The sequence below is a fragment of the Meriones unguiculatus genome, chromosome 1 (assembly GCF_030254825.1).
Source record: "Meriones unguiculatus strain TT.TT164.6M chromosome 1, Bangor_MerUng_6.1, whole genome shotgun sequence".
Taxonomy (NCBI): Eukaryota; Metazoa; Chordata; class Mammalia; order Rodentia; family Muridae; genus Meriones; species Meriones unguiculatus.
Genome location: NC_083349.1, coordinates 43,190,766 through 43,203,293, shown reverse-complemented (window position 1 = coordinate 43,203,293; position 12,528 = coordinate 43,190,766). Strand labels below are relative to the sequence as shown.

Below are 12,528 nucleotides of genomic sequence, written 5' to 3'. Positions count from 1 at the left end.
ATATATATATATATATGTACACTCACACGATTAAAAACAGTGATTATAGTGGTTTAAAGCAACTTTCTTGAGAGGCATTAGAACAAGGTCTTATTTATCCCAGGAGAATTAAAACAAAAAGCTGTTCTCCTGCCTTAGCAGTTAGACTGCTCCTAAGGATAGGATGTTAAAACCATCAACGTGAAGGGGGCAGTTTCCATCCTGGAGACCTGAAGTCACAATACCTGAAAGCGAACCTCAATGTTTCTGAGCCTAACTGGCAGCTCTTTAGGGTTAAAAGATGCTCAACAAAGAGCAAGCCACAAAGCAGGCTAGTTGATGCCTGGGCGGTCATTATAATAGAGAGCTTGGAAGAGTACAGACGCAGCAGAGATCATTAGTCCCGGAATGTGACGCTCACTTGTGGGCACACGTGTGTTCCACTCTGGCCATCTGGAGCACATTTAGCCAGCCTGCTCCTAGAATGTACCGTGGAAGGGACAACACGAAAATCCACCAGCACTCCACCTGAATGTACTCTGCTAGGGAAGTGGATGCTGGATTCTGAACAGGCTGATGGGGAAAAATCTAAGCATGTTACATGATACTCCCTGGCTGGCTGCTGTACAAATGTTATTCCTATGAGTTGCTCTTTTTCTTTCTTTCTTTTTTCTTTTTTTTTTTTTTAGGATGAAAATAATATAGCACAATTTATTTCGGAGGATTAAAACATTTAATTGACTCCAGCTAAAGGAATCAGGTTACACACTAGGGTCAGGTTCCCAAACTTGGGGGATCTGTTTTCCACATTTAGTAAAAAATAATGAGCATCCTCAGGAGGAAAGAGAATCAATCTCCCAAATGTAGCAAGTGGGGATTAGGAGTGAGGGTCTGGTGCTCTCCTCCTATAACAAGGCAATGTTCTTTAGACTTGTCTTACTTTCTAAATGAGATTTTTTTTTTTTTAAGCTCAAATCCTTCCAGGGGGAAGTCCAGGAATCCAGACTTGGGGCCGGGGTGGTTTACTGATGGTTCTGAAACGTGTAAATCTTTTTTTTAATCATTACTTTCAGAACTGGCTTGCTGAGGCTGTGGCAGACCGGCTGTCCACAAGGCTAACAGGGGGCGCATTTTATTTTGCAGAAGACCTTCTCTATACAGCCTCTGCAGGTGCAGCCTTCTACGCAGGGGAAAAAATGTTGACATTTGTCTCACAGGTTTAGAGGCTCCTGTCTATTAAATGAGTCACACAGTGAGAAACAAAACGACGTCATACAGAAGCGTGTGGCAAAGCAAAGCTGCCTGCCTTGTGACTAGGACACACAAAAAGCATAAGGGAAGGGCATGTCCCCAGTGACCCAGCGACTTCCCACTAGGCCCCACGTCTTACAGGTTCAGCTATCTCCCAGGACTGACACTCTGGGGACCAAGCATTTAAACACACAGGACTTTGGAGGAAACAGAAGATCTAAACTATAGCACTTATTCCTCCATAAATGTTAAATTCTCTATGAAAATCACACCCACCTTTTAGTTAGTGATTGAGGGGATTGAACCCAGGACCTTGCACATGGTAGGTAAGCACTCTATGACTGAGCTACAACCCAAGTCCTGAAGAACTCCCTAACCTTGTGCTTGATCTGCAGCTTAAGCTTGCTCCAGGTACACTCTGTCTTTCAATATACTTGTATGTAAGTAATGCCTGTTGCGGTATTAACAACCACTCACAAGGTTTCATCACTCACATGTTTATACTCTGCCTTAAAAGGAAGAGCCAAAAATCCAAGAAAATCCTTCTAAAATAGGGAGAGGAAGAATAATGGCATTGGTTCATTTCACAGCCCGGCACAGCAACTGGGCTCCTAGGTACTCCGAGAATATGGCCTTCAACAGTTTCAATCACTGAAAAATGATCTGGTAAGATGAGACTAGAAGCAACTGGGAAATATGCCTGTCTAGCATGAAATAACCTCAAGTGCAAAACAGAGCACCGAAAAATAATGGTATCAACATTACTTAGTTAAAGGAGTCCTGGGGCTCTCCACCAGAGACCTCAGGCAAACAGATCAACTATGGTTCTTGCGGGTACTTAAACTATTAGGAGGAAGAGAGAAAGGGAGAGAGAGAGTGCTAGAGATCTGACATATTTTAAAAATGAACAAATGACAGTATCCCATCACTTTCCATGCAGAGTTACAGCACTTCCTGTGAGAGGATTCAGAATTTCCTGGCTTGTCACTTCCACTGGCAGACACTAGCACAGGGTCTCTGATGCTCATCAGCAACCTCTTCGGCACGGCTGGAGGAGACCCAGACTGGCCAGTAAGAGTTCATCCGAAGGAAGGCAAGCGCTCCTCGCTGCAGGTGCCGCGGCATGGGATTTAACGTGCTCGGCACCGGCGTCAAATCTGATGGTGTGTCAGACTCTGATGGAGGACATAACCCATTCAGAGAACACAACAGCAAGGAGCACTTGTGTTGAAAGCTACGGAGTCTGCCAGAAGGAACACATGGAACACATTGCTAGACTTCCATGACTGCTAATTTTTCACTGAGTTTTGGCTGTCTTAGGAAATTTCATCTTCTGGATGAAACTTCACCATTTGCTCTCACCGAAGGCGGGGGGGGGGGGGGGAGAGGGAAGCAAAAGCCTATCCCGTGACAACAATGGGATAGGAGCTAAACCTATCCGTGAACTCAGTCTTTGTAGAAAAATATTTGCTTAGCTTCTAGCAAGAGGCTTTTCTTCCTGATGCCAAAGTTGAGATGTCGAATTTGGTAACGAAAATCTGAGGACATTTTATGGCCTGGATGATGGGTGTGTGGGTGCAGACGGAAGGGTGTGTACCAGCACGGCCGAGTGTACAACGCTCTCCCCTTGCAAACGAGTGGCTGCTGTTTACAGACAGCAGGGAAAGCCTGTTCGGGCACCACAGTCCCTGTGGCCCACTTTCACACAACTTTGTTTCTCCTGAAAGCAGGGCAGTGGGCTGCCCAGTTGTGTGCCTAAGCCCACCGCCCTCATCGGCATGCTCTGATAGACGAGGCGACTAGATTTCAAAGATGGAGTCATTTCCCTGGCTGTGCTCAAACCAAGCATTTCTGGCACTAGATAGTCCAAGGTAGAGCCTGATTTCACACACAGCTCAGCTCTGCGTCTGGCTCTTCTAAATGGGAGACTGTGCAGATAGGGACAAAAGACATTTGTTGAGAAAATTAACAATGCCCAGGAAGTTTTTCCCTTTCCCCTTTATCCTGCATGTAGGAGGCGCCCCCTTAACATTAGCTGTCATGGCTGTTATCATATATCAACAATAAGAACAGCACAGCAACCAAAGAGTTAAAAATAACTCTTTGGTGTGGGCAAGCAAATACACGAGAGATTGGAAATCACTTCTTGACATTTTTTAAAATGTTTTTGTGGTTGTTAAATGTTGTAAGTGTGCACTGTGCCCCAGTGTGTGTATATCACATGTGTATACTGCCCATGAACAGGCACTGGAATCCTCGGCACTGGAGTTACAGGTGGTTGTAAGCTGCCCTGTGAGTGCTGGGAACTCAATCCAGCAAGCTCTCTTAATTGTGAAGCCATCTTTCCAGCCCTTCATCAGTTTCATAGTTTGAAATATTCCCAGGGTATAAAAAAAAAAAATGACAGGAAGTAGCAAAAGTGGTTAGGCAGATACCCAAGGTGGCTAGCAACCTGCAACCCAGAGCAATTAGGGGAGGCACCGACAGTGGGAGAAAGGGTGCCACTCCAAGAGAAAAGAGAAACACTCAGATTTGATGAGAGAGAGAGAGAGACTGTATGATTAAGACTACCTAGGGACATGCATTCATGTCGACTTGACCATTCATCAACTGACAACATTGGAAGGGTGAAGAGGCTTAAAATCATCAGGTGTCTGATGTCACAACTAGTTTTAAATAGGACTGGAAAGCTAAGGTTAAGACTCCAAGAAGCAGGCCGTACAGAAAATGAACCTAAACAATAAAGTAAACAAATATTTGCCAACCGCATTTGGTTTATTTCTAATTAACCATGTATAAAGGGGAGGTGGGGTACATCGGATTGAAAATAGCCCCAATTGAAAAACCTTCTAATGGAGTGTAAAGTTTGATTTCCCTCTCATTTAACAATGACATTATACTGCATCACATAACGTAATAGTTGTCAGGAAGACTGGGCTCTCTGCACCCAAGGTCAGGTGCATCCTGCACGTATGCCTACTCTTACCCCGTCACAACACTTCTTAACCACATTATCCATTGCCAGACTTTGAAAATCTGAAATACCATTGCCAGAATCTAACTTATCCATGTAATTTAGGGACTACCCCTAAAGGCATATTTGCTTTTACTAATATTTGCTTATTAAGGTGATATCCTAATTTCATTCCCTTTTCTTCTTTTGGAGATGGGGTCTCACTACGGGTACCTGGCTAGCCTGCAACAGGCAGGCCTTGAACTCACAGAGATCCGCCAGTCTCTGTCTCCTGAGTGCTGGCATGAAAGGTGTACTCTACCAGGCCCAGTCAAATTTCATTCTTAAGTTTAGCCAACTTCCTTAAATAGTTTTTGTGTTGCTAGTTTCTGTCAACTTGACAAGAGCTTGAGGCATTTGGGAAGAGGGAACCTCCACTGAGAAAATGTCCCTACCTGACTGGCCTGTGGGCAAGCCTGTGAGGCATTTTCTTGATTGCTGAGTTAAGTAGAAGGAGCCAGCTCAGTGTGGGCACTGCCAACCCTGAGGGAGCGTGGTCCTGAGACTGAGCAGAAAGCAAACTGAGCAAGCCAGTGAGAAGTGTTCCTCGATGTGTTCCATGAGAATTATAAGATGAAATAAACCCTTTCCTCTCTGAGTTACTTTTGGTTGTGGTGATTTATCACAGCAATGGAAACCCTGACTGAGTTTGCAGCACTCAGGAAGCAATGAAGTCGCATCTCTTAACAAGGTGGCCTAAACCTATGTCCTGTGTAGAGACACAGGCTTCAATGGCAAACTAGTAAATGAACCACTACTTTGTCACCGAGTGTGTCCCTTAAGACATGTCTTCTCTGAAAAAGAGACAAAGGCTGGTCAGCAGATGCCATGGCGCAAGAAGTTGAGACTAAAAGCCAGGGGTCAAGCAATTCTGCTCTGTCCAACCGCGGTGCTCATACAGGACTGTGAATCTGTGTTGATACGTACATAGGATAAACAACTGTGCAATGAGGTGAAGGGCATCAGAGGCCATAAACTTGCCATCCAGTAGACCCACAGTCAGCAGCCTGAAGGCCAACTTCTCAGTGTTATTCCTCCTTTTTGACAGAGATTGGGGCTCAGGGCCCATGGCCCCTTCGCTTTTGGTAGTGTGGCGTGAGTCCAGTGCCTCCCGCACTTACCATCAAGGCGCAGGTAAAGGAAGTTCCGAAAAGCAAAGTAATCCTCCATGATGGTCATGAGTGACGTCATCTGGCAGAAAAGCAGCACGCGGTGGTTAGTCGCTCTCAATTTGGGCAGAATACGATCAAGTAGCTCAAACTTTCCTGAGGCCCGATACAGCTCAGCCCTGAACCCAAAAACGCAAAACAAGAAGACAGTATTACTGCTGTCTTCTTGAAAGATCCAGAAGAGCTTAGCTTTTCAGATAGAGCCTTGTATATAGTAAGCATTCAATAAGGAACTGTGGATGAATGAATGAAGGGATATCAGCTCCTAAGCCATGCCTGTGTTAAATAAGGGGGGAAAAAGCCATCCATACAAAACCCATGTATATGTAATACACACACACACCCATAAATATCATGAGCATGATATATATGTATATGCCAGATGCCCAGAAGAAAAAGGGACCCATCCACACCCCTAAGATTCTTCATGATGTGCCATCAAATTAACTTAGGACACTGGCGATCCACTCAAATACTTTTTGAGCCCCTACTGCGTACCAACACAACGTGGGCAGGCATATAAAGTCTATAAAGAAAGCAGCAAGTGACGGCGCGAATTCAGAGTGCGTCAACACCGTCAGATCCTTTCAGAAATGAGGTCTTACCTAAGCACAGCCATGCCCATGCATTTCTGACTGTCTGATACCATCCTACACTAACCATGTCGACCACGTATCTGTGATCTTCAAAAGTGAAAATGTTTCCTATCTGGCTCTTTACCAATAAAGCTTGCCAATCATTGACTTAAGTGTGTGTGAGGTCAGTGCCTTCCCTGGGGAGTGAACACTCTAGTTAAAACCTGAAACAGTGAGTGAAAAGACACTTAGGTGAGAAATGAGGCCATGCACACAGAGAGAAGAAGATTGCCAGGGAAAGGAAAACACATGTGCACAGGCCCTGGAGAGTTCGGGAAGCCTGGAACCCCTCACAAATTGGGCCCAAGTCATGGTGAGTATAGTGTAACCTAAGCACCAGTGAGGGGAGAGCAGGCCCCGAGGGCAGACTGGAGAGGTGAGGGAAGGAAGCAGGTATTGGGGAGCTCTCTACCGACTGTTCTGGATTTCAGCCAGAAATGGGCAGCCACTGATGTGTTGTAAACAGTGGTGTGACCTTGAGTGACCTGTTTCACTAGGTTGCCATGGGCACCATTCGGGAGTCAGGGAAGGATAAGGTCCTGGTTTATTGCAGGAGCATGAGGCAAAACATGACGGGAGAAGAGGGCCAATTCCTTGGTAAGGAGGAAGGATGAAGTAGGGCCTTCTGCCACAGGAAACCTTTTGTTTTCAAATTCAACAGTGTTGCCTAATACTGAAATTTACTTCTAGGGTTGAAACAGTTTGAAATAATCTCCCATGTGCACGCGTTCAGCAACAGTGAAAATATATCAAGGGGTAGTAGAACTTGTGCAATGGTGCCTTTTGTTCCTAACAGATCCATGTTTACGTTTGAGTTCCTGGTGTTGGTCACTTACACTGAGACCTGTCCTTCAGCCACTCACCCTGTATCCCTGAGCATGCTGGAGGAAGCAGGAGTTGCCTCAACACCCCAGGGACAATTGAAGCAAGGACTGAAAAGGGGCAATTAGCCCTAATCCTGATCCTGTGGACCCTGCCTGCCTCTGGGATCCAGCAAGGACACATATCCTAATAATTCATCTCTCCTGGGGTGAGACACAAGATGTTCTGCATAGAATAAGCTTCATTGTTTCCCTGCAGCAAGGTGTGGCTCCGTCCTCTGTCCATGCTAACAACAAAAGCTTTCTTGGATCATATTCCAGAAAATGACTGTAAAACTGAATGTTCACTTATGGCACAAGAGACATTTTCTTTCAGGCATTTGAATGCTAAACATCCATAGGAAATTAGTAAGAAAAACTATACTTTCGGTTAGCAGTCACCCCACTCAGCGACTGAAACATTTTTAGAATGTGAAACCACTGGTAAGTCCCTTAAACGAGATCTGTGTCCTTTGAATAGAAGTTTGCTAAGGGCACACTTAAATTTATGCCAGGAAAGTACAAGGGGATGCTGCTATCATTTCATTTAGCAACTTCTGTCCCTCTGCAGGGGAGCAAGGAGGCTAAAAGGAGGCTGATAGTGCATAGTTGCAGGATAGAAAGAATTTAGGCCAATAACAATGCATCTTGAAAGAGAGGGGGGGGAAAAAAAAGGAGATTTACCCATTGATGACCCCATTCGAATAGCCCAGGTGTTCAGCAAAGGATTCCTTTAAGAGAGCAGAAAGTGATTTTAATATGTAATTAACTGCCTGTTTTCTCTAGTATTTCTAGAACATAGTCAAAGCAAATCAAGTGGTCCCCGAAGAGGCGAGCACTCATTGCAGAGCAAATCAGAAACTCATGTCTCTGAGGTCACCTTTTGTCCCATCGTAAAAACATCCCTGGCATAGAATTCTTCACTTTGGACTCCCTGATATCAGGTCAGCTCACTGGCCTAGCACAACTCAAGATTAGCTCAGCGCCTGAGCATGCATTGGCCAGGAGCTGAACCTCGAACTCTTTCTGGGGACCCACCCACAAGCTCACAGTCCAAGGTACAGGCAGGGTTTAATATAAGCTGGCCCACAACCATCAGGGAAGCACAAACGTAACATAACAATAGGAAATAATAGAAATAATGGCAATATAGCACTCACTGAGCCTGTAGGCCTCCCTTTTCTCTTGACAAGTAAAACACCTAGAACCTACTAGATCTTCAAGGTACAGCTTCCGCCCTTAGAACACAGAACTTAATTACTTAATTCCCTTTTTACTGAAAAAGAGGAAGACATACTTGACTGCTTTTGTGCTTTCCCTTTGTCCTCTTGATAGAAAGGGAAACTACCTGGGGGGTGCAGGGCAAGTCACTCCTCCCAGTCAGTCGCCCCTAGGCTCCTTACTCCCCTCTACATCCAGTCACCAGAAGCATTTCCTCCTGGGAGAAAAGTTCCTGCCCTCACAAGTCAGGGTGGGTCCCAGCCCCTCTGAGCACTGTCCTATGGTAAAAAATGACTTAGCTGAACAATGAATGAAACGGTACTCTACCTGCTAGCACCCCAATGACCCTCTCACAGATGGCATCCCTTACTAGATTTTTCAGCTCCCATTCCTGGCTCCAAGCAAGGAAGGAACTACTAAAGTGGTTGCATATATCTATAGACTGGTGAGATTAGGCATCATGCCATCCTTTAAAACAGCCAGCTTTGGGGCATGGCGGTATGCTCCTCTAGTCTCAGGTATTTGGGAGGCTGAGGTACACACACACACACACACACACACACACACACACACGAGTGAGAATTTTTGACCAATGTGGGCCACACAGAGAGGCCCCTGCTCAAGGTAAAACACAGCTTTCATTTCTTAGGTATGAAGGTCCCCAAGGAGATGACAAGCCCTGTCTCAATACTGGGATTGCAAAATTATTTGGTATCAATACATGGTTGTGTGGAAGACAACACAAAACAGAGCACAGACAAACATACACAGCATCTTGGACTCACAGCAGCCAAAGACTCAGCTGCAGGCTCTGGATTCTAGAAGCTTCCTCAAAACTGTTACACTAAAAAGCCCTGGTATACCCTATCTGTCTACTGACATTGGCCTAAAGTCCAAACAAACAGATGCCAGTGAGCAGCTGCCCAGAACCCCACCACCCCATTCTTCTCTCTGAAGCTGCAGATACTGAGAGAGAGGGACAGACCCCAATTCTTCCTCAAGCAGCTCGTAAGGTAAGATGCAACTTCATAATTGCTACGTCCCCACAATCCTTTATGACTAAGAGTAACATCTCTCAAGATGGTTTTCAGGAATAGGTGACCAGCCGAGCTGCCACAACGCAAGCATTTCAGCATTAGAAGTTATTTCCTATGCTGCCCCACGCCCTATCCCAGCACACTCGTGGCAGTAGCAAAATGCACCTTCCATCTGTTTGACGTGATTTGTTTTTATTTTTGTTTTTTACGAGCTGCTCCATGTGTTCTATCCTTAGTGTTGATCCAAGGGGCTAGAGAAAAGGCCCGCAGTTAAGAGCGCTGGGTGCTCCTCCAGAGGATTCCCAGAATCCACAGAGAAGCTTATAACCATCTGTATCACCAGGTCCAGGGCATCTATGATGACCTCCATGAGCATCAGGAATACAAGTGAATACAAGCATCAGGAATACAAGCACAGACAGACAGGCCGGGGAAAAAAAAAAAAAAACACTCACAAACACAGATGTGATTTAAAAAAATGTAAAGGTTGATCCATCTGCCAGGCCTATAATCTATGTCTCTCTCAGTTCCGAGGCAGGAGGGAGACAGCTTAACGGGTCAAGACTCTCCCCACCCAGACACAGTGACAAAGGAGCTTGTGACAGGTTCTCACTACTGCTCAAAGGATTCTTCTTCATCTGTATATGTAAATGGCCACGGCTTACTGGTAGGACTTTTATAAGTACTTGTAAAGTTCAAATTTTGCTTAGCTCTGTAAACACATCCTCTCCTTGTCCTGTAGCTCTGTCTCAGCTGTGCTGTGTAATGCTTGATGGACCAGGTCTCCTACGCCCAGACACCCTCCAACTGCCTATGGATGCTCTAGGGACACTATCCCTTACGTCCATGAATACTCTCATCTGCATTCCCAGATGTCCTCTCTCCTCGTTGTCACGGATCCCCAGCCCTGCATCCACATCATTGTTGTTGTTACTATCGCCGTGACAAGACACCATGACCCACAGCAGCTTGGGGAAGGGAGGGTTTATTTGGCTTGCATATCCTGAATCACAGTCCACTGAGAGAACCCAAGACAAGACCTCACACAGGGAGGGAACCCAGAGGCAGGAGCTGACTCAGAGGCCATGGAGGGGTGCTGCTTACTGGCTTGCTCCTCACGGCTTTATCAATCTGTTCTCATACAGTATCCAGGACTACCAGCCCAGGGATGTCCCCACATACAACAGTCTGGAACTTCTCCCATCAATCATTAATTAAGAAAATGCTCTACAGGCTTGCCTGTAAACAGATATTCAAGAGGCATTTTCTCAGTTGGGGTTCCCTCCTCTCAGATGACTGCACCTTGTGACAGGTAAATATAAAAGTAGTGAGCACAGTCTATACATACTCTACGTAGCAATCAGAGAGCCTTCTGTCTATGGGCAGTCTCTGAATGTATAGGAGGGTATTCTCCCTCCTGTCATACCCTCCCTTAGATCCTATATGTATGCTCTCCCTGTCTGTGAATGCTAGCCCTATATCCAAGGACGATACCACTAGGATTATGGATAAGCTCCTTACGCTTATGAATAACAACACCCTCTGTCCACAGATGTTCTGCCGCTATCTATAGGGAGACAGATCCCATCTGTGTGGGGATCTTCTTCCCTACCTATGGATTTTCCCGCTTACATCTATCGATGCTCTTTCCTAAGGACTTGAGGACCATAGTGGTGCCAGACCTCACCCACTCAGCCAGATGAGATGGACCTCTAATACAGGAAGGGGTGGTAATAAAATATTAACTAATCCAATACGCATAATTACCAAAATAAACTGGGATGGGATGGGGGCGTGCTCAAAGCTAAGGCTATATCTACTCATCCTACTCATCGTGTGTTGTCATTAAGCTTTAATTTTCTGGAAGGTTCTGCCAGTTGCTTAAATAGAGCAGAGCCCTACATTGATTTTCCTCACTGCCGTTCCCCCTGTTTTGTTTGTAGCAGGCAGTGGCCCTTGTGGCGTCAGCTGCCTCAGGCCCATGTGGTTCTGCAGATGGTGAAGGTGGCTTCTTGATACTTCTGTTCAAGCCAATTGCCCCACTGGAGTGAACCTTGTCAACAAAGGAATCTCATTCACAGGAAACAAAGAGGGAAGAAAATGTCCACTGGTCAAAAACAGTTCTAGAGACCTTAGCAGCAGAGTGTGCATCATCACATGGAAAACGAAGCAGGAAAAAAGACCAACCCATGTCACAGGCTAGAGCCAGCCTCTCTCACAAGGACAATATTTCAAGGACACATTTCTCTCCAATATCTATAAACACATTATTGGAGTATTTCTCTTAGCACCTTTTTGAGGAAGCTGGCTGCACCTGTCATTATCTTCAATTTCAGAGCTCCAGCGGTAACAAGGTAATTCACAGCATTTACCCAAATCCACATAAAGACCCGATGCTCCCAACATTTCCTCACTACTTTAAACTCTTAATGAATTCCAGATGCTCAGGCAGTCAGTGCCAAAGCGAATGCACACCCAGGAAACAGGTCTGTGGATTCTGCCTGAAAAGACAGGGGCCGTGCCAGCTGAACACCCCACACATGCTGGACACCTATTTGAGGTTTCCCTTTCTAACTAACACAGTAAGGATCAGAGAACAAGATACAGACTCACCTCAATGTGCTGAAACATATAGGGGTGGTTGCATATTTTTCTCAGCTGCATGATAGTGTTCATAAGCGTCTTGGCACCTCCTTTGCCCTGAAAGTACAATGAGGAATTAATTATTCACTGATCAAATATTTCCAATTTTTAAAAACTAGGTGTCAAGAGGAAGGTTTAGCTTACTGGTGGAGCCTGTGCACAGCTTATGAGAGGCCTGGGTACAAGTCTAGCACTGGAGACACACAGACACACAGACACACAGAGAGAGAGAAAGAGAGAGACAGACAGACAGACAGACAGACAGACAGACTAGATAGCTCACAGAGAGAACACAAGTCCCTGCATCTTCTTAGTACCTACACACAAGAGTTCCAGCTGATATTTAGCCTTTTCTGTGTTGGATATAGCATTGTTCTTGTGATTAACTTATCCTTCAAAAAACTCTTACAAAATTATGTCAAGCCAATGGCTTTGAGTCACATCTGTCCTTAGGATTCTGGCAGACCACACACAAAAGATACTAGGGAGAGAAACTGGCCCTTAAGGTGTCCTAAAGCACTGGGTAGCTTGTGCTGTCTGCAGAACTATCATGAGCAGTACTGACGGTTTGATAAAAGAAACACTATCAGAGGCACAGACCCTCCTTTCTCCCCCGACTCCCCACCCAATGCAGTTAACAGGGTAATGATGGTGCTGGCAGCTACTGTAGCCACAGGAAGGCTTGCTGGAAATGCTCAAGGCCATGGCCACGAGAAGACA

General features: G+C 45.5%; 1 protein-coding gene across 7 annotated transcripts in view; it reads right to left on the bottom strand.

Moving 5' to 3' along the window:
• Smarca2 (SWI/SNF related, matrix associated, actin dependent regulator of chromatin, subfamily a, member 2) overlaps positions 1-12,528 on the bottom strand; it is a 166,382-nt gene that overhangs the window by 70,251 nt on the left and 83,603 nt on the right. For all 7 annotated transcript variants that reach the window (XM_021627514.2, XM_021627548.2, XM_021627530.2 and 4 more), the window contains exons 21-23: positions 11,779-11,865; positions 7,592-7,638; positions 5,365-5,531 (exon numbers count right to left, since the gene is read on the bottom strand). In XM_021627514.2, the coding sequence (XP_021483189.1) occupies positions 5,365-5,531; positions 7,592-7,638; positions 11,779-11,865 (301 nt within the window). The remainder of the gene's footprint in view (positions 1-5,364; positions 5,532-7,591; positions 7,639-11,778; positions 11,866-12,528) is intronic.